This window comes from Gopherus evgoodei, chromosome 1, assembly GCF_007399415.2.
Source record: "Gopherus evgoodei ecotype Sinaloan lineage chromosome 1, rGopEvg1_v1.p, whole genome shotgun sequence".
NCBI lineage: Eukaryota > Metazoa > Chordata > Testudines > Testudinidae > Gopherus > Gopherus evgoodei.
In genome coordinates, this window is record NC_044322.1 from 264,014,451 (window position 1) to 264,037,950 (window position 23,500).

Genomic DNA, 23,500 nt, shown 5'->3' on the forward strand with positions numbered 1-23,500 from the left:
TTCATTCACTGCTTCTGACCTGAACACCCCACCTCATCACCCAACCCCCTCTACTTGAAAGACAGCTGCAATGCTTACACTGCTGTTTTTAGCCATAGGGCTGTCCCCCCAGACTGGGAAGCTCACTCCCTGCTACAGTGTACACATACCTTCTCTGTGTCTCCCTAGATTGTGTACTCTTCAGGGCAGGGATCATTCCTTCTTGTTTGTCTGGAAAACACTTAGTACATCAGCAAACAATAAATACTACAATACAAACATACATTATATAAGTACTGTTCACTTAGGTATTTCAATGCAGTGAAGAAACTTTTTTTATTGTTTAAAGAGCTTTGCAGTTCATTTATTAGGATTTTAAAATCCAGAAATTCCTCCAATAAAAAAGTTTGCCGTGACAATGTAGTTCAACAAGGTAGTTCCACCAGAATTAAATTCTGTAATTATTTCTAGGTCTATAGCACAGAATAAAAACAGCATTTTAAAGAAGTCAAACAAAAAGTGAATTATAACCATCCCATTTTTAAACAATTTATAGTATTTCTCACAATATACATTACAATAAACTAATTTAAATAACATGAATACAAAACTATCAAGTCAGGGAACTTAAAGTGATATTCATCTTTACCTCACATAAGTAGAAGACATAACAGGTTTATGATCCTTTCCAATCTGTCAACTAGGTAGTCATAATTTTAAGAAAACGCTCAAGTAAAAATTTTTAAATGAGGGTGCCTAAAGTTAGGCATCTAAATCCATATCTAGGCACCCAAGGACCTGGCCTTTTTTTTCTGGACTTGCAAACACCCTGTTTTTCAATGGAGATGAGGATGCTCAGCAGCTTTTTGCAAGTAAGGTCAACTTTTTAAGTGTCTAATGCCCCAATTCTGTAAAAACTTATGTGCAAATGTAACTTTATGAATTTTGAGTAGTCTCATTAAATTCAGAGAGACTGCTCATATGCATAAAATCACACACATAAATGTTTGCAGGATAAGGATATAGGCTGACTTAAGAGTCTAATTTGGGAGTCTAATATGGATTTAGGTGTCTAATTTTAAGTCTCCAAATTTGAAGTTTTGGTTATAGTATTTACACAGTTAACCAGAATGATTCGTGCAATTATGTATTTAGGATGTCCTCCATGATTTTAAATTTTAGAAACATTTGCTGTGCATGAATTGTAGCCAATTTTCAAAATATATCTGTACAATTTAATGTATTTTTTCAAATTGCTAATTAGACTAATCACTTGCCAAACTTAATGTTTTAAGCTTTGAGTTAAACAAATATAAGAAAGCATTCAGCTAGTAATTTCTTTCTCTATAGGCCATATTCTGCCACAGCTTTTAAACAGAAATCCTTATTAACAACAATGGAGATTTCGCTTAAAAGTTGATGGTACGCTCTGGCCCTATATTTTTGAAAGTTTACATAAACTTTCAAAAAGTCCAAATAAATTTTAAAAAAGTCTAAGAAGCAACACAATCTTATACACCCCAAGTTTGATTGGGGCAAATATTTACAACTGAAACACCTGAAAACTGATTATTATAATGGGAACAATGACACAACCTTAAAGTACATAATAAATGTCAATGCATGACAGTACTTTTAATATTAATACTAGAAGCCTCTCCAGTTGCCAACTAAAAGTACATTTTTCAACAGAAAACTAGCTTCATTCTAGCTTATCATCGTTAATATAGATCAATGCAGCATCATGCTAAATGTGTTTGCTTATACCAGTGGTTCTCAAACTGTGGGTCAGGACCCCAAGGTGGTCACAACCCTGTTTTAATGGGGTTGCCAGGGCTGGCATTAGACTTGCTGGGGCTCAGGGCCAAAGCCAAAGCCTGAGCCCCACTGGCCAAGGTCAAAGCCCAAGTCCCACCACCTGGGTCAAAGCCCAAGCCTGAGGACTTCAGCCCTGGGTGGCAGGGCTCAGGTTACAGGCCCCCCTGGGGCTTTGGAATTGGCCCCCTTACCCAGGGCAGCTCAGGTGGGCTCAGGCTTCCGTCCCCCCTCCTGGGATCGTGTTGTAATTTTTGTTGTCAGAAGGGGGTCATGGTGCAACGAAGTTTGAGAACCCCTGGCTTACACAATTGATTTAGATAGATACCAAGGGCAAAAGAAGGAGGTTGCAGTTCTCTTGTTACACTGTGGTAGGGCCCAATCATGCAAATCCTTCTCGAAAAGCGTAACAGTACATGCAAGTAGTTCCTCTAATGTGCGTAAAGTTAAGCATGTGTCAAAATGGCTGAAGGTAGGGCCCAAATCATTACAATAATTATTATTCTTGATGTACAGCCTGTGGCAACTGGAGAAATACTAAAAATGGCAAAGACACATAATCAATTAAGTAGTCGTGTCTGTGAGAAGGAAATTATTTTGACTCAATGAACCCTTTGTGCATTGTGATTTGAAGTATATACCCAATTTGTGAGGGCTAAAAAAGACAAGATAAGCCACTGATCTGTTTTAATCTCCCTTCTTTACTTTTCATTTATTGTCAGTTAAAGACAGCTCTGGTTTAAATGATATCCCATGATTTTCCTTTTTTAAATGCTCCATTTTTTTCCTAATACAAAACACTTGTCAAACAATCAGCCTACACTTCATTGTATCTGGTCAGATGTTTTCAACTGGCAACAGTCCTCACTTTCAGGGTAAAAATCAGATAAAATCCTTTCTGTTCCACCTTTCATTAAAAAAAAATTAAGGCCATTTAATATCTGTGCCACCTTAATTACCCATACTAAATTGAATAATCGTTTTGAAATCCTTCGACTGGAATGGTAAGCAGTTGTCTCCTATTTTTCTTCTGAATCTACTGGGAACAATATATCCATCTGAATGATTAGTCTCCAACATCCCCATCTCTATCACCAATGAGCCACAGGAAGTGAAAACTCATAGCTAATAAGGCAGTTCCAAGCAGATCTCCCAACGCAGTAAGGTAAGGGATAGAAAAACTGTCAGGATCTTTTCCTTTTTTCCAGAAGTGGTGCACCATCCAGTCAGCAATCCATAACAAAGTAAACACCTATGGCAGAACATTAAACAAAAGATAATCCAAAATCAGTGGGCGTGGAATTAGAGCAGTTCTGAAAATCCCACCCTAAATGTTAACATTGATCCATTTCACTGCTGATTATTTTAGCAGAAACATTAAGCTAACAGGCCTGATTTCTAAGATGTGCTGAGCATCTGGGATGCCCACTGAACTTCAGCCGGAGGTGGGGGATGCTCAGCAACTCTGAAAGTCATACTGTGTGTATATTGGTGGGTGTAATTGTAGACACTGGGTGAACTGGGGCAGTTAGTGCCTTGCTGTTGTGGGGAATGAGGAATTCAAACCCCTCTCCCCACAAACTCAAGATCACTTTCACCCTTGCCTAAAAGGGTGGAATATCAGAATTATAGGCCTGGAAGGGGCATCGAGAGGTCATCTAGTCCAGTCCCCTGTGCTTATAAGTATTATCTAGACCATCCCTGACAGGTGTTTATCTAACTTGCTCTTAAAAATCTCCAATGACGGAGATTCCACAGCCTCCCTAGGCAATTTATTTCAGTGCTTAACTACCCTGACAGGAATTTTTTCCTAATATCCAACCTAAACCATCCTTGCTTCAATTTAAGCCCATTGCTTTTTGGTCCTAGCCTGAGGCTAATGAGAACAATTTATTTCCCTCTTCTTTGTAACAATCTTTTATGTACTTGAAAACTGTTATGTCCTCCCTCAGTCTTCTCTTCTCCAGACTAAACAAACTCATTTTTTTTCCATCTTCCTTCACAGGTCATCTTTTCTAGACCATTAATCATTTTTTGTTGCTCTTCTCTGGACTTTCTCCAATTTGTCCACATCTTTCCTGAAATGCACCCAGAACTGGACACAATACGCCAGCTGAGGCCTAATCAGCATGGGGAAAAGTGGAAGAATTGCTTCCCATGTATTACTTACAACACCCTTGCTAATACATCCCAGAATGATGTTTGCTTTTTTTTGTAACAGGGTTACACAGTTAACTTGTATTTAGCTTGTGATCTATATGACCCCAGATCCCTTTCCACAGTACTACTTCCTAGGCAGTCATTTCTCATTTTGTATATGTGCAACGGATTGTTCCTTCCTGACTGGAGTACTTTGCATTTGTCCTTATTGAATTTCAGCCCATTTACTTCAGACCATTTCTCCAGTTTGTCCAGATCATTTTGAATTTTAATCCTATTCTCCAAAGCACTTGCAACTCCCACTAACTTGGTATCCTCTGCCAACTTTAAGTGTACTCTCTATGCCATTATCTAAATCACTGATGAAGATATTGAACAGAACTGGCCCCAGAACTGATTGCTGTGGGACCTCGCTTGATATGCCCTTTAGAAGAAAAGACAAGATGCATCTTCTCCCCAGTACGTAAAGTCTCAACTACCTCCTGGTTTCCAATAACCAAAGCTGTCTCCCTGGTGTCCACACCACTAGTGCTCTTTCCGATACTTTGTCCTACAGTGCAATTATATTTTCAATACAAAAATATAAGAAACAATGAAGTTTTGAGGTTAATTAATATAAAAATAACCAAATGCGACAAGGCATAATTTGATTGAAATTGAGAGAGTAAGTAGGGAGATTGGCTTTAGGGGAGCAGTGCTGAATAAATTGAAGTTTAGTGTGATGCACAGGAGCACTTGGTTAGATCACATCTTTGTAACAACTAGAAAGATGTGATCTAACATTTCATTCGGACAGTAGGAAGCAATGTAAATGGCCTAGAAACCATGAAGTATCAATTTCAACCCAGGCCCAATTCCCATGGGCACTGTGAGATCTGCACTTTTACACCAGGTCTGAATTTGGTTCAAAGTGCTGTGTTAAAGACTTTATTCCCAGCTGTGACTATCTCAACACCTAAGAAATATTAATTTAATGCTGAAGGTATGTGTGACTAGTAATCCAGTACTAGTAGGGATTCATTTCTGAATATTCCACAGCTGTATAAGAGTTTCTGGTTCCCTTCAATTATGTGGCATGGCATGAGTGGTGGGAAAAGCATACTAACTGAGTCTCCATCTCTTCTTGTCTCTTTGGATGGGACTGCCTAGGCTGAAATAAATGTTCATACACCACAATGTCTTTTTAGCTAGTCAGGTCTTCAGGAATTATGATTTATAACTTGAGGTCTGAATTAAGGATAGTTCTTATCTTACTAACATACAGAAAAAGATTTACTATATACATCAAAGAAAATATATGTACCGGTAATACAAAAATGATAAAAGTCAAAAATTAAGATCCGAATGAATGTATTCTTTAAATTAGAAAATTTAAAACTAAATGCATACATTATTTTTCAAAATGCTATCAGTTGCTAGAACATTTTCAGTGCTCATAAGATTTTTTTAAAATGATCTCTAGATTAAAGCCAAGTTTAGAAAATACATTAAATATACTAAAATGATTAAATACATTACAAAACTTCCTCTCAGCACTTCATTTTTTAAAAATTAAAGAATTAATGCTTTATACTACCAAAGCATATTTTAAATCTAAACTTGTGGATTTTTAAAGAAATTGCCAAACACTCTCCCTATTTTCTCTTTATGAAATATGCATAACTTATTTAGATAAACACATCTTCTGAATAGGCAACTCTGTAGTTTAAGCTAATTATGCATGTGCTAGGTGTGCTTACTGGAATCCAAACAAATATATTTAAAAGCAGATGTTTTCTTTGGAAGATTATGTCAGATTCTTTCAGTCAGCTCCTTCTTCCAACACAGACAAAAAAGGTCTCTATATAGAGATACTGTGCATAAACATTCCCTTACAGGCCCTACATAGCAGACTCCGTAACTTAAATAGACAATAGTTATACAGGTTTATCAATCTAATGATGCGAAAACTCTTTTAAAGAACAATATTATTACTTGCTCTGAAAAGAGATACGATTAATTAGAAATACTGTACATAGTAAAATGTAGTGCAGAATGTGACATTTTTAAAATTAAAGACTTAAAACTCCAAATTGTGCCTATATATTTCCATTTCTAAAATATCTGGCTGGTGTAGGTTTGGGAGAAAAGTAGTCCTTGATTTCTACAAGACTTAAAGGGAGGATAAATTGACCACTGTGTTTCAGAAAGGTCAAAGAAATAACTGAGTAGCTGCATACATAAAAGGACTGTCCTCAGAACTGAGAGACTCTACAGTCATTGATCAGGGAAAAGACAGGATAATACTTGGAAAGAAGCAGACTGGTTAAAGAATGAAATATTGACATTTTAAAAGGAAGGTCAGGATGAATTAACTGGATTAATTTCTTGATGTGACTGACAAAAGAAATTGACAGAAGTGACAGAAGAAGTAATGGTCTCAAGTTGCAGTAGGGGAGGTTTAGGTTGGATATTAGGAAAAAAATTTTCACTAAGAGGGTGTTGAAACACTGGAATAAGTTACCTAGGGAGGTGGTGGAATCTCCTTCCTTAGAGGTTTTTAAGGTCAGGCTTGACAAAGCCCTGGCTGGGATGATTTAGTCCAACCCCCACGCTTTGAGCTGGGGGTTGGACTAGATGACCTCCTGAGGTCCCCTCCAACCCTAATATTCAATGAAACAGACGACATAATCAGCCTGGACTTCAGGAAGGCTTTTGTATTTAGTGTCACAAAAAGCAGTATGTAAAGTTAGCAAGTATGATGGTGTTGGTAAAACTCAGTTTGATAAAAACATATTGGCAGCTGAGGTCAGAGAACAGTGGAAAACAGTATAATGGAAGTGGCAAAAAGAGACTGTTGAGAAAACAAATCTTGTTCAGCCTACACACTGTACTAATCATGGAAAGTCATGAAGTAAATAGTAAATATGTGTATATAACAAAACTATATTTTCAAAACTAGGTGCCTAATGTTTGAAGTTCAATATCTCATGACTCTCTGCAGGGCTAGAAATGGGAGCATTATACCACAGAAAAAGAAATATTCCTTCTTTTTTAATGGGACTTAGAATTTGCTTCTCATCTTTGTAGGGCTAGGGATAAACTTTCAGTTTCTGATTTTAGACATAAAAAAGCTGATTTTTGGTAATTTTTAGATATCTTTACTATCTGAGCCCTCTGCAGTTGGACTCATGGTTATTAAGGCACCTGGCTTCACAAGCAGAAAGAAACAAAAAATATTTCCAATAAAACCCGACATTTAAAAAAAAATCTCTTAAACATTACTAATATATATGTCCTGTTTTATGTAGTGTAGAAAGAATACATTATGGTATGTTGTGGGATACTATAACGGTTTTATTGGTACAGTATATTAATTTAGGATTTCCTGCATGACTGACTTATGATTTTACCATTATGATAAAACCCAGATTAATTCATGCTGATAAAAATTTTATAACCACACAATATTATAAGCACATCCATTATATTTTATTTATATGTAAATAAGATGTTTTAAAATATCTTTCATGAAGATAGATGTAGCATGTGTAATCAGAGTGCCAACACTGAACTACAGGAATGGGAAAATTTAGCTACATAGTTCTAATGTTCTATCATTTCAATATCCAGGTCACTTCAACATTCAGCCATAAGTTTGAGTCTGGAGCCAATACCACTCAGTAGTTTTAACAGTGCTGAAGATTCTTTGATGGGGAAGGGGTATTGGCAGCATTTCTTGTGGCTTGCTGCTAGTGCTAAATTCACTGCTGTTATGCCTCATGCTTTCATTTTACTCTTGTTTCAATGTGATAATGTATTATGAAATACAGTTTTATTTTCCCATTACTAATTTATTTAGCTATCGCTAGAAAACAGGATAGAGGTTGTATACATGTGTATATTTTTCATGAGTGAAGCACTGGATAATATGTTCATTTCTACTATTATGTATGAATTCTGAGAGAAAGGTAGAATGAAGGTCGTGAGTATGTATCATATTGGGTAAAATCGATTTGATGGATGTAGTAATTATCCCCAAACCAACTATTATAAACCAGAGACTTCAGAGTTAAGTTTACAGTTAAGAACTCCAAACATTTTAATATAAGAAATGCATAATTAAGGCACGAAAACAACTATAACTCTGACCTGTGATGTCATGCTATAACCACAGGATTATGATTATAGCATTTTAGTTGTCTGTGGTCCCAGATGAGATTAAAATTATTTTTAATTCCACATTATGTTTCTCAGATTTTCCCCCCCCCATGGCATCTCTATGGGGCCTTGTCTGAATGGTAACTGTAAAGTACCTATAATGGTCTCATTCTGTAAGCCTCCATTCATGGAGTTCCCACTGACTGCAATGAAAATTCTGCATTCAAAGTACTTGCAAAGTAGGCCCTGAATACTCAGAGAATATAGGTGCTGGATGCAGATACCTCCTTGTTCCAAAAAAGTAGACTGTTCCATTACTTTTTAAAACAAAACAAAAACCAATCTTCTCTGGTGGTGACATGTCAACAGTCCTGGTTCTTTCCATGTCATAACCAGAGGAATCAATCCACCGCCTCCACCAAATATGGAAAGAATTTCTACCACCTCTGGCTCTCCAAAAGAATATTATCCCCTTTCTTCTCTAAGAAGGACCTTGCCACTGTCAGCCATGTCACAATTACTTCCACATTAGAAAAGTGCAATTCACACTGCTTGGGGGTGTATGTGGACACCAAATGCACAAGCTACAATGCATTCATCATTCAACAGCTTGCCTCTTAAGCAACAGACACCAGCATGGGTATATTCCACTTGCTTCTTGTTTACTTCTGGACGAAATTCAAAATGGTAAACAAATTGATACGTAAACACACTTACGCTAGGTCTACACACCGAAGTTGCATCAAACTAATTTTGTTAAAACTGGTGTGACTCAGTGTATGGATAATCATATCTGTTTAAAACTGGTTATAATATCAGTTTAACATGCACCTGTAAATTTACAGGCATAAGCTAAACCAAGATAAATACTGGCAAATCTCTAAGTGGCACTGACAGCATAACCAGCTCTATGTGCCTCTTCCTCCCCTCAATCCCAGCACAGAAGATGTGTTGGGAGCAAGGCCAAGAAAAAGGAGGCATTGCTTAAGACTACTTTGTGCTTTGATGATCCCCAGGTTTGCTAGGATTAGGCCTTAAAATTCTTAAACTGTAACTAAGCAACATGCATAATTACATGATATCTATCTAAAGTGCTTATCACCATGGTATCCGAGTACCTAGATAAGTATGGTATAAAAACCTTGATATACAAAAACTAAGGCCTGCTCTAAACACTGAGTTGCACTGGTTTAACACTGGTTTAACTAAAGGTATGTTTTCAAATCAATTTAGTTAAACCAGTGCAACTTTATGTGCCAACACCTTTATATCAGTGTAAACCTGGAATCCTCAACTGCCTTTCCTGCTCCTTTGTGGCACAAAGTTGGCAGAAGCAGGGCCAGGATTGGGCGTTTATTTTAACATTTTCTTGAATCATGAGAACCTCTGGTATCGGTACATGCTGTAGATTTTGGAAGTCAACTTTGGATAATATAAAAAGCAGTCTTTAAAATTCAGCAATACTCTCTTTCCATATAAACCTATTATCCTTATTCAGACAAAACCTGCATTGAACTTCATGAGGTATTTTTCCCCTCTGTATAAATAGTATAGTATAGGGCCATTAGTAAACATTCCCAAATGATAAAAATAAGGTTCTTTATGGCCTCAGGCTATTGTAGCACCCAAGACACCTTTTAATGGTAAAGAAATAAGTCATCAAAACACCACTGAATTCTCCAGTTTGCAGTCAAATAGAAAACTACTCTGGAATGTTCAAAGTATGTCACTCCACAAGAATACTGTTCTGATTTTTACTGATACGAGTAATTGTATTTTATCACGGCAAATTTACTGCGTGATGGCTTCTAGAGTTTCCCATTACTTGTTTATTTCCAGAGTCCATAACACAGCTGCACGCTGAGATTTGGTTGGTAGGTGTGAAAATTCCTCAGAGGGCTCTTTATTGGCTCAGCAGGAACCTGAAGCACAGAGGCAGCCTTTGAATGTTCAAAGCAGCTTGCTGTAAGACTGATGGTTTCATTATTCCAGTTTTGCCTTCATTTTATTGCTGCATGACAAGGCTGAAAATGAACCTTATTCTTTATGCCTAGCTGCAAATAGTTAAAGCACGCTGTGCCTCAAAAAAAGAGAGTGACGACCATATGGCTATTCCAGGGGCATGTGCAGGAATTTAAATTTGACCACTTTTGGAGGGGCATGTTAAACAAACAGATAGTATACACATTAAACCTGGGTTCGGCAACCGTTGGCACGCGGCCCATCAGGGTAATCCGCTGGCGGGCCGCGAGACATTTTGTTTACGTTGACAGTCCGCAAGCATGGCCCCCCGCAGCTCCCAGTGGCCGCGGTTCGCCACTCCTGGCTGCTGCGAGGAGCTGTGCCTGCAGATGGTCAACGTAAACAAAATGTCTCATGGCCCGCTAGCGGATTACCTTGACGGTCCATGTGCCAAAGGTTGCCGACTCCTGTTTTAAACCGTATCAACACACGCACGTACGTTATATGCATAGAAATAAACAGCAGTGCACTCACCATTTCAGTGAAAATCCATGCACTGTGGAGCCCTCTCAATAAATGTATTCACAAATACTTGGGTGTGGTGGGGTCACAGAGCTCCTCTGGCCCTGGGGCCGTGGAGGGGAGAGAGAGAGCGCTCCTCCAGCCAGGGCCAGAGGAGCTCACTCTCTCTCCCTGCCGCGGCCCTGGAGGAATTCTGTGCCAATTATTGGGGGAGGGGGAACCCTGTACCCTTGCTTGCCCCCCTTTTGCATGTCCCTGAGCTATTCAGTCAGAAATGCATTGTTGATCCATAGCCAGACTGTATTTTCATGAAGAAAGTATCAAAAGCTTGGCTTTGTATAGTTTTCAGAAAACATATATGTTCCCCCTCAACAATACACAACAAACCCAAGCCATGTTTAAATCAGTCTGCTGTCATGTTTGATTTTCAGCAATATACAGTTGTTTGCCCAGACAAGATATGCTGTATTATTTGTATTTTTCATAAAATGAAGTAATGTATAGGTTTCAGTAGGTATTTGTACATAGTGTAGGCATAATTACAGTACTTATCGTGCATTACCTGAGAATGGTGCCATAGATAAGTATGTGCCAGGCTTTATATTATAAAACTATTTCTGAGATTTTACACTCAAACTCATTACAAAAACATCCCCACATGCAAAGTGGTATACTTTTTTTCTCAGATGTAATGTAAATAAAATAATTGAAATATTGACCCCACTGACGTTAGCAGAAGTTTTGCCATTGACTTCAACAGAGCCAAGATTTCAAGCAATAGATCCAAATCATTCATTTAGTTTAAAAGACAAGGTACATTTACAGTTAGAGGAACAAAACAAAGTTGTTTGCTGGTTTTTTTTCATCTTTTGAAAATCAAAACAGCTTTGTTTATAAAAATGATCGTTAGTCCATAATACTGACCAGTTCACACTATTTTCAAAATCAAAACCAGTATTTACAGAGGTCAATGGTTATGTTTAAAAAGTGATTGTAAATTCATTCCGTGTCTTTCTACGAGTTTTTCTGTTAGTACTCATAACGTACTATTGATTAGTAATAACTAAATCTATATCAATGCTAATTTATATTTATGTAAACTAGGGCTGTCGAGTAATTGCAGTTAACTCACGTGATTAACTAAAAAAAATAATTGCAGGTTTAATCGCACTGTTAAACAATAGAATATAAATTGAAATGCTTAAGTATTTTGGATGTTTTTCTACATTTTCAAATATATTGTAGTCTGTATTGTAATTGAAATCAAAGTGTATATTACTTTTGATTACAAATATTTGCACTGTAAAAATGATAAAAGAAATTGTATTTTTCAACTGATCTCATACAAGTCCTGTAGTGCAATCTCTTTGTCTTGAAAGTGCAACTTACAAATGTATATTTTTTGTTGTTACATAACTGCCCTCAAAAACAAAACAAACAATGTAAAACTTCAGAGCCTATAAGTCCAATCAGTCCTTCTTCTTGTTCAGCCAATCACTAAGACAAACAAGTTTGTTTACATTTACAGGCGATAATGCTGCCTGTTTCTTAATTACAGTGTCGCCAGAAAGTGAGAACAGGCATTTTCATGGCACTTTTGTAGCCGGCATTGCAAGGTATTTACCTGCTAGATATGCTAAACATTTGTATGCCCCTTCATGCTTTGGCCACCATTACAGAGGACATGCTTCCATGCTGATGACACTCATTAAAAAAATAATGTGTTAATTAAATTTGTGACTGTACTGCTTGGGGGGAAAATTGTATGTCCCCTGCTCTGTTTTACCGACATTCTGACATACATTTCTTGTTATAGCAATCTCGGATGATGACCCAGCACGTTGTTCATTTTAAGAACACTTTCACTGCAGATTTGACAAAATGCAAAAAAGGTACCAATGTGAGATTTCTAATGATAGCTACAGCACCGGACCCAAGGTTTAAGAATCTGAAGTGCCTTCCAAAATCTGAGAGGGATGAGGTGTCAAGCATGTTTTCAGAAGTCTTAAAAGAGCAACACTCTGATGCAGAAACTACAGAACCCGAACCACCAAAAAAGAAAACCAACCTTGTGCTGGAGGCATCTGACTCAGATAATGAAAATGAACATGCATTGGTCTGCACTACTTTGGACTGTTATCGAGCAGAACCCATCAGCAGCATGGACGCATGTTCATATGAATCTTTAGCACATCTGGCATGTAAATATCTTGTGACACCAGCTACAGCAGTGGCATGAGAACACCTGTTCTCACTTTCAGGTGACATTGTAAACAAAAGCGGGCAGCATTATCTCCTGCAAATACAAACAAGTTTGTTTATCAGAGTGATTGGCTGAACAAGAAGTAGGACTGAGTGGACTTCTAAAATTTTACATTGTTTTATTTGTAATGCAGTTTTTTTGTACATAATTCTACATTTGTAAGTTCAACTTCCACGATAAAGAGATTGCACTACAGTACTTGTATTAGGTGAACTGAAAAATACAATTTATTTTGTTTTTTACAGTGCAAATACTTGTAATCAAAAATAAATAAAAAGTGAGCATTGCACACTTCGTATTCTGTGTTGTAATTGAAATCAATATTTTTGAAAATGTAGAAAATATCCAAAAATATTTAAATAAATGGTATTCTCTTATTGTTTAACAGAGCAATTAATCATGATTAATTTTTTAATCGCTTGACAGCCCTAATGTAAATGTATCATAATGACTCCTTTCCTACGAATGTTTTTAACTGTATTACACAGAGGAGGCATAGAACATCTGGGAGTGAGCAAGTAGCAGAGACGTATGAAGTGAACTAAATAAAGTAGCAGTGGAAAAGAGTATAAAGGTATTAGAAATAAGAAAGAAAGGAAGGGATGAAGACAAAATTAACAATAGGGGATGAGGACAGGGAAAGAAGACACCCCATGAAAGTGCTCCAAAGACCACTGAATTCAATGGAAGCCACTGACTCTGTGGGCTTTGAATCATACCCAGGGAAGGGCGATAAACAGGAAGAGAGACATCACAATGGTAATGAAGAAGAATAAACACAATTTGATGGGGTATTGTTGTGGGGGCTACTCAGTGGAAGATACAGCGGTGTTGCTGTGGAGAGGTTAGTTGCATTAAACCAGCGGTTCCCATCACTATCAAAGCTCTGTTCTCCTTTATAATCATCTTGCAAATGTCAAGAGGTTTTTAGGACTAGAAAAGTCATCCATTTTCATTTATTAAGCAGAATTTTAGTATACCAAAGGGACTATAAATAGATTCAGTATGTGGCTATGATCATCATAACAGAAAGAGAGTGCAAATATTCTACAACAGATTTTGGCCCTAAACGAACATAATGAATAAAGCAATACGATATCAAACCTGCTCAGTTTAGACTGCCCATAACTGATTATTGCCTTTGGGTATTATTGTGTTCTGGCTGTCTACAGATATTCATTTGTTAGCTCAGATGTAAAAAAAAAAAAGGACTTTTAGCCTGTTAAAATGTAGGTCTTTCATAAAATAAGACGTATACTGATGATTTAAACACAAAGAGGAAACAACAACAAGTTTTGTATTTCATTGCTCAAGAGACTGTGGTTTGGTTGATAACTGAAATGACAGTAATTAGCGGTGAGATTTTCTAATCTTACTATGAAGGCAAAACACTAAATCCTTGAAAAGGCTAACTGTTGAAGGAGGACAAAATATAAAAGTCCCATGGGAAAAAAAGAATTAGAACAAGATTAGAGTTGATCTATGCATATCTCTAAAGAAAGGCCAGCAGAGAAGGATTGAGTTGGTAATTTCAAACTATTCTCATTACTCTCAAGGTGTCTAGATTTCGTCACTAGTGCTGAGCAGAAAATGAAAGGCAAGAAGTGAAGTGGTTTAATGTTAAAAAAGAAGAAAACTAAGAAAGTGCAATTGCATGGGAGGCCCACATTCTTAAGCTCCCAACAGGCAGTAAGAAAGAGCACCAGCATAACTGATTAAGGTGGTACAGATAATCGAAGATGTAATCATGACTCAAGGGACAAGGAAGTGTCATTTAAATGAAAATCTGAATTCTGCTAATTAAAGCTATACAAAACCTTTCTTTCTATATACCAGCATTATAGAAATGTGATTATATCTGGTATAACAAAAAGGGAATAAAGGAAGAGAAAAGAAACCATCAATGTAGTGGAATATTTTCATAAGGTGACTAGAAATATGGGGTTCCTAATTGTAACTTTGCAAAAGACCCTTGAAAAATTATAGTGTGCAATAGCTGTGATTCAGCCACTGAAGAACAATAACTGCAAAATGTCTGTCATGGCCAGAGACAGATTGTGGTAAAGACAAAATCATCTACAAAAGGAAAAACTGCAAGCTTCAGCCTCCTCTTGTTCTATCAGATTAAAAATCAGGATGGACTGTACTGATGTCAGTGGAATATTACTACTGTAAAACTGGCATAAGTGAAAGGTGAATCAGGCCTTGCAATTTTCTTACATTTTTGAAAATGTACTTTAAGTGTATACTTATGCTGATGCCAAGATTTTTCTACCATGCCATTCTAAAAAGCCCTGCCTCTTCTTAGCATTAGCAGTTAGCAGCAAGAGAAACCTGAGACTTTCCAAAATGCCAATTCAAAACTGAGGGAAATGATAATATAGTATTTGCATAGTTGCTAATATAATTATAACAGAAAAACATAAAATCAATTTCTTCTAGCAGTTCTTGACATATCCATTGCTTTCAGTGAAATCTGCATCAGGACAATGTAAAGTAAGTCCATGAGAGAGGAATGGAGAAGGAGAAATTAAACAAATCAAAGTGATAGAATGGGAAAGAACAGGAAGTATGAAGGAAAAGAGTTAAAAATAATGGCATGACAATTTTAGTATGAGAGACAGTTATATGCAAGGCCTTGAGTTTTCCAATTGTATACTAGTTGAAAAAATGGTGTTCTCATATAAAATTCAAATGCTAGCAGTTTGCAAAATCCATCTTTTTAATCACTGAATTTCTAACTTCAGAATAGAGAGAGAGAGAGAGAGAGAGAATTTAAAATATACAATCCAGGTGATTTTTTTTTTACCCATTTATAATTAAACTGAAACAACACCACTTCAATAAACACAAAAAAACAGAGTTCAGAACACCGAATTATAGGGTTTTTTTTATGTATGAGATTTGTTGACTATGATGATGATAGTTTTAAAGATAACTTGGTAATAGTTATTTTAGAAGTAAGACCTACACTCCACAAATGGATCTTTCAATTATGTCCTTAATTTTTTTTTTAAATATAACTGAATGTTTTATTCAACTCAGCAAAGTTTTAACTAAAACCTTGACTGTAAATAAAACAATTCAATGTATAAGCTGATTTCTTTATTTGGAGTGACTTCAGCTTATGCTATGACTATTTCAACTGCTGCTATTGCTTGGGCTAGAGACTTAAATAAAGCCAGCAAAAGTGATGCAAAAATGTTTAATAAAAACAATGGATGCAATTAATTATTATTCTGGTTACTGCTAAACTGACTTCACCTTTAATGAGCGTTTAAGAGATGCACACAAGCATATAGGTAAGACTGTTACATTTGTGGGTTATGTTAACCAAGACTGTGATCCATTTTATTTGAATGAAACCAAGCTGAGACTTTTTCAGGAATTTTTCTTGGCCTGCTTTCTATTAATAAAGGCCATATTCCTCACCCATTGTTTAACATGATGCTTACTGGCTTTAATAGCGTTGACACATGAGGAACAGAGAAGAAGCACAACATACACTTGGGAAAATGACATAATGAGGTATCTGATAAGAAACCCCAAACTGCAGTTGGAGAAGCTGTTGGGTATGTGTGATAATAATTTATTACAAAGAGGGTGTGTGCTGATAACCCATAACACGGACACAAACCCCCTATTGCTTCTACTCTTTATATATCTAAAAGAAAGTATCAAACATGGTATTCTTTGAGAAATAAAACATATTATAACCATTTTTTATTCTTACCTGTAGCAGGGCTGCAAACAAATATACTGCTATAAAAATTGGAGTCAAAGAGGTATGACCACTTTTCATTAAATGGATCGTGTACAAGAAAATTAAATGTCCAGGAATCACCAAAAGGAGAAGAACTTGGGCTGATTTGTTATTTACTCCTGTAATACAAAAAAAAAAAAGAAAAAATGCTGTTTATCCCTTTGAAAGCTGGAAAATATTTTTATCAATAATAGGAGTGCAAATTGTACCCTTCTGAGAGGGCATGCATGATTTTCACCATCAAATTCCCTCAGAGTTTCTTCTATGTTTAGTTTTTGCCAGGGGATCAACAGGACTGCTGGCGGTCTGCTCTGAATCAGACCATCCCCTGGCCACCTTGATTGGGTTCCTTACCTAAACATCACCACCCACTTTGAATTGCAGTAGGCCTTTATATGTTTCCTCAGGAGAGGGAAGTTTTGGCCACCCTTGCCTTCTAAATAAGTCCCTCAGAGGACTTTTTATATTGCTAAGCAGTAACTTCACATTCACCTATTTTTTTATTTATTAGTTAGAAGTACATTTAATAAATATCAAAGAGCAACAGAAGCGTCTCAAAAATCAACTCTTGCCAAAAGCTATCACACATTTACAAACGGTACCTTCTGTTCTACATTTAAGGAAAAACTGTGGAAGTCAGAGCAACCATTGTGTGGCATGATGATAACAACTTGACTGGAAACTTCCCATTCAAGTATTATCACATAGATGGAATACAACCATTATGACTTAGGCTAACAAGGTAAAGCAGGAAATAAAAAAAGTTCTTGGCATCTGGGTAAAGTATCAGCTACAACACTATCTGCTGGTTGATAGAACGGCACTAGATAGCTGAAGGATACTTCTCCCAATTAGTAGTAAAGAGGGTGGAGAGAGCTGGGAAACAAAAAACAAGTTCTGGGAGAATCAAGTCTTTTCCTTAATATGATTCAATTCCTACAGGATAGGCTGACATATTACAGAATTTACACTTGAATGAATGAAATTCCTTATTAGTCAAGCAAAGTGAAGCTCTACACTCAACATGATGGCATTTCTTTGCTTCGCTGTACATAAGGTGATCATGTTGGAACACAACATCTGATCATTTCCAAAATTTCAGGGAGTGGGGAGAACCTTAGTGATTTCTGGGGAAAACTGGAAAACCAGAAAATCTCAGCTTAGAGGAAAATCAGACTAACTGGTGCTGCAGGCAACGGAATCTCTGCTGCTGCCTACACATATGAGAGGCAGCAGCATAACTTGCTGTATGGGGAGACTGAGTAGCTAGGAGGCTAACAGACATGAAAGCCTGGAAGATAGGATTTTTCAGAGTGTGTAGGGGGAGCAGGTAGGGACTAAGGCATGGAGGGGGAAGAAGACACCTAAAGGCAAGTGGGTGGGTGATAAAGTGGAGCTGGGAATGGGAGGGAAGCAGGCATTTTGGAGGGGGGTGTTGGAGGGGAGCACTGGTCATGGTGAGGAAGCAGGGCTTGGGAGGTGGGAGTGGTGTGGTGATAAACAAGGACCCAGAGAAGGGGGTGACTTCCAAGAGAGACAGTGGGTGATTTTGGGAGGGGAAAGCAGAGACTATTTATAATGAACCCAGTATTTAATCAGCATTCTCTCCACAAATACTGGAAAGAGAAGGACAATGTGTGCATGTGTGTTGACTCCTAGCCAGGACTTGACAGCAAGGATAAACGGGGTGTTGGTGGGGAACGGGAATGAACTTCTGAGGTTGGATGGGAGAGATAAGTTCATAGAATCATAGAATATCAGGGTTGGAAGGGACCTCAGGAGGTCACTTAGTCCAACCCCCTGCTCAAAGCAGGACCAATCCCCAACTAAATCATCCCAGCCAACTCTTTGTCAAGCCTGACCTTAAAAACCACTAAGGAAGGAGATTCCACCACCTCCCTAGGTAACCCATTCCAGTGCTTCTCCACCCTCCGAGTGAAAAAGTTTTTCCTAATATCCAACCTAAACCTCTCCCAGTGCAATTTGAGACCATTACTCCTTGTTCTGTCATCTGGTACCACTGAAAACAGTCTAGATCCATCCTCTTTGGAACTCCCTTTCAGGTAGTTGAAAGCAGCTACCAAATCCCCCTTCATTTGTCTCTTCCGCAGACTAAACAATCCCAGTTCTCTCAGCCTCTCCTCATAAGTCATGTGCTCCAGCCCCCTAATCATTTTTGTTGCTCTCCACTGGACTCTTTCCAATTTTTCCACATCCTTCTTGTAGTGTGGACACAGTACTCCAGATGAGGCCTCACCAATGTCGAATAGAGGGGAATGATCATGTCCCTCAATCTGCTGGCAATGCCTTCTTGGCAACAAGGGCACATTGTTGACTCATATCCAGCTTCTCGTCCACTGTAACCCCTAGGTCCTTTTTTGCAGATTAACTTCTGAAGAAGTTAATGAGTTACTGGAGGATAAAAGGACAAAGCAGCTCTGAGTGCAGCCATTTAGGGAGTGTCTTTAATCCCTCCTGACTTCCATCTCTGTCCCTCAGTCCCTGTTACACTTCTCCCACTCAAGCCCTATACACAACCTCCCTACCATCCAATTGTTGCAGATAGAGGAATTTTTCCTTATTGTCTACCTATCACAGCAACAGCTGAATATGGTGCCCACATTCACTGGGTGTACAAGTCGGTCTACAGAAGCAAAAAGAGTGCAACAATCTAGTTGAAACAATTAAAAACCACCAACACATACCTGTACCATAGTAGGTTCTGCATGGGTAATAGCAACCCTTTGCTTCTTCTGGCAATTCTCCAGGAATACTATGTAAATGGAGGTAGGTAGAAATTCTGCTAGCTTGAATTGCCACTAAATTACCACCAATACCTGAAACAGAAAAAGAAATGACATCTTTCACTGATTCTTCTCAGACAGATAACAATTTATCAAACTAATCAACTGCTATTACGCCCATCACACAGGTACAAAGGTCAAAAGGTGAAAACATCTTCACCATGAAATTTATTATTCTGCTTCTATTCAGTCCAACACTAAACACAATGTGACTGGAAGACTCAGAATAAAATTGAACTCAGCTCTTGCCCAGATTTGATTTGCATAGATTTTTAAGGCCAGAAGGGACCGATATGATCATCTAGTCTGACCTTTTGCACAACGTAGGCCATAGAACCTCAGCCAGTAATTCCTATATCAAACCCATAACTTCAGTTTAAGCTACAGCACATCTCTTTAAAAAGATATCTGGTCTTCATTTAAAGACTAAATTGCTTTTGGAGCCAATGCAAGAGAGCCATGATACCCTTAGAAGCATGAAGAGAACTGCATGCTGGTGAGGCAGTTTAAGGGTTGCAGAATTCTATGGTCAGAGAATTCTTACTGTTCACCTGCTGGAGGCCTGGATTCAAGAATTTTAGATCTACCATCTTAATAATTGTCGTTGGAGAGCAGGTATAGGTAAATAGAGACATTTTCACCTGTTTTTATATTATCCATCTTTACATAATTAGGAAAAATGTAATATAATTTTTCATCACTTTTTCCCTTAAGGAATAAAAGTTTCATTATTATAAATATATTAATGTATTGGACAATACAGTAGAATGTACCACTTTAAACCATCAAAGATCAATCCACTCAGGATAATAACTAAAAATGATTGATTCCAACGCACGCAGCTGATGAGAGTGTTATTTATTGTGGAGGCTCTGGACAATAGTTAAAGAGCTAAGGACACCACAAAGGGAAAAATATGAGAAAAACCTCGTCTTCAAAAAACACAGTCTAATCTAGGACCACACGCACCAAATGTCTTAAGTGTAATCAGATGGTTACTGCACAGCTTTGCTACTGGGCAGGAATTAAGGTTGTTTGGCTGCATTAACTGTGCATATCCGTACTTTAAAATGTTTGGAATTCTTTTAAGTGAAATCTTGATGTTGAATTTCCAGTACTTGGTTTAGAGATGAAGATAACATCTCTAAATTTTTTCATCCTTAAGTTCTTTCAGACTTAACACTATTTTAATGTAGTTATTTTTGTCTTGGAATACTGTCAGGATATCAGTACTGAACCTAGACTCTCGAGGTCCTTAGGCAGCATACTCAGCTGCTGAACCATGACAGAGCACTTAACCACTGCCCTGAACCAACAGCGTTAGGGTAAAGGCCTACAGAGCCACAGCAACCAAACCCCAGGCCTCTGATTGGATGGACAGGTAGCACTCTCATTGGGAGCCTGGATTATACAAAGGCCCCAAGAAGAAGCTGTCTGAGCAACAAACCATTGCCTGCTTACCGCTGCCTAGATTGCCTCACCCTACCTTGTCTGATGCCACTTTGTTGCCATGCTGCCCTGCCCTACCTTGCCTCCCTAAACTGCTATCCCAGTCCCTTGGATTGGATCTTCCAGTTACTGACCTCTATGAGAACTCCAGCCATTGCCCCGGACTGCCCCTGATACCAATCAATCTCTTAGCTAACCGACCACCTGCACACATTTTACTTCTTTGGACTAGCCCATGGCTGGCCTCTGTAAGATTATTCTGAACTTAATTTTATTATTAGCATTTTGCCAAAATATTTTAAAATAGAACACATTTGAAGTTAAGCCACTATTTATATGAATAGCGTACAGTGTATATATATATTGGCAGTATAAAGCAAAGTAGCTGCACCATACCAGTATAATGCCACATTTCTGTGAAACAATTCTGGTGTTAATAAACCACAAGAGCATAGCCTCAAAATGGTAAATAGTTTTTTAAAAAGACGTATTCTGAAATAAATCTATAGAAATAACATGGGAAAGAAAATGACTTCTTCTGAAATTAAATAAAGAGCCTCAAAATTTTTGGATAACATTCAAAACTAAGATGTTTCTTTGAAGCTCTAGATTCAAATAATAGTTTGCAAGCAAACAACAAAAAATGTAGATAATGTTCACAGCTCTGATAGGAAGATAGATGTTATGTTAGTCTAGAGATAGAAGGGACAAGACACAACAGAAAACTGAGCTGCAATTAGTCAGTCAGAAATATTCTGATTTCCCCAATTTCAAATTTCTGTTAATGGGTTTCCACAAGGACACATCCAAAGGGAGGGTAGGGTTTTTGTTTTGTTTTGTTTTTCAATCAGGCTATTACTGCTGCATCCACTTGGAAGGAGACAAACTATTTCTTTAAGGAATCTATATAACTTCTGAGCAGATTTAGGAGTTTCATCTCTAGAGTTAGGCCAGTTCCATAATCTGCTGAGCAGAGGAGTGAATAAGCAAAGTTACTCCCTTGTCTGCCCTCATCCAGGAACAGGGAAAGCCCTGCAAAATTCTTCTTCTCTTACATTCACATTTCCTTACAAAGAAAAAAGTTTCTTGCAATGTAATTCCAAATTTATGGAGAAACCCCTTCTGGGGGTCCCTGAGGCGTACAATGCCTGCTTGGAGCTTGAGGCTATTTCCCCATTTTTGGGGGAGCCAGTAGAAATCAAGGGGTGAAAAAGAAAATGAGAACCTGAAGAGAATTAGATATTTAGAGGCTAAAGGTTTTGCTGTAGAAGTGTTAAGGGCTGAAGAAAGCTTATCTCTGGAGACCACATGAAGAGCTGGGAAACCCTCCGGGAATATTTATAGACATCTTTTTAATGGGAGCAGGAGAGGAACATCTGAAGACATTGTGTGTTCTGAGAGGCTGCATAAGACTTCAAAATCTCCTCCCCTGCCTGCCATCTTGAAAATTGCTGTGAATAAAAATCTAAGCTAACCTTTAAAAAGCAGTTCTATCTTGCTGCTTCTAGAGATGTAACATCCAGGGTGACACAGGAAATGGATATAAATAACTTCCTGAAAGGTATAAAATCTTGCATTGTGATTGTTTGCCTCCTGCCTCACCAAATTTATTAAGAATAAAGAGTAATAGAGGGTCTGAACCTCTGTCCCTAATTAGTAACAATGGAAAATGAGAAAGGCCAAGGTCAATATTGAGGAAAATGACCTTCTGCCTCTTTGGAAAGATAATACACAACTGACTAGGGTACAGACATGCAGACTGGTCTGTGAAATGTGGTCTAAAATGTTAAGCCTTTGAAAGATGATGATAAATAGCCAAGTGTCTTTGCATCCTCCATGAGCCATGTCTTAGAGGAAAACAGAAAATTGGTTTGAAAGAGGAGATGGTGGCCCTTGATTAAGGGAAATCTAGTAGAGACCCTGTTTTGTTTCGTTTTGTTTTTTGCCTTTCTCTGCTGCATGGGGCTTGAGTCACTTGCTAGTTTGAACGAGAGTAAACAGTGGATTCTCTGTAACTTAAAGTCTTTAAATCAATATTTGATAACTTCAGTAACTCAGCCAGAGAGTATGAGCCTATTACAGGAGTGAGTAAGCTTCTGCGGCCAGCAATGTGCAGGTCAGACTAGATGATCATGATGGTCCCTTCTGGCCTTAAAGTCTGAGTCTATAAACTGACACAGTCCCCCAAGACAATGAAAAGAGCAAAGAGAAGGTATCCAGTTATCAAAGAAAGCTGACAGTATGGCCAAAGAGGTTAGACAGAGGAGACTGTTTTCAAAAAAGTAAGCTGTTCACTTTTCTGTTTTCTCTGTAAGTAAGCTGAGAATATCTTATCTTGTTAACTTTTGAGAAAGGCAAAACTAGATGTTAAAGTAATTATTTTCTTTTAATACTATGCTCTCTGTTTTTAAATAAATCTTGTTAAGATGACTGATGTATAGTTAATTTTATGCAGAGAACTCTGTAAACTCTAAGACAGAGGTGGGCAAACTACGGCCCACAGGCCGCATCCGGCCTGTGGGACCGTCCTGCCCAGCCCTTGAGCTCCTGGCCTCTCCCCTGCTGTTCCCCCCTCCCGCCATAGCCACGCGGACAGCGCTCTGGGCGGCGGGGTTGCACACTCCTGCTGAGCAGCATGGCAGC

At 37.9% G+C, this 23,500-nt stretch overlaps 1 protein-coding gene across 2 annotated transcripts in view; it reads right to left on the minus strand.

Moving 5' to 3' along the window:
• Window positions 1-315: 315 nt before the first annotated feature.
• The window catches only part of SLC41A2 (solute carrier family 41 member 2), a 101,963-nt gene continuing 78,778 nt past the window's right edge, over window positions 316-23,500 (minus strand). For both annotated transcript variants that reach the window (XM_030544745.1, XM_030544737.1), the window contains 3 exons: window positions 19,310-19,441; window positions 16,575-16,723; window positions 316-3,046 (listed from right to left, as the gene is read on the minus strand). In XM_030544745.1, the coding sequence (XP_030400605.1) occupies window positions 2,861-3,046; window positions 16,575-16,723; window positions 19,310-19,441 (467 nt within the window). In that variant the 3' untranslated portion in view covers window positions 316-2,860. The remainder of the gene's footprint in view (window positions 3,047-16,574; window positions 16,724-19,309; window positions 19,442-23,500) is intronic.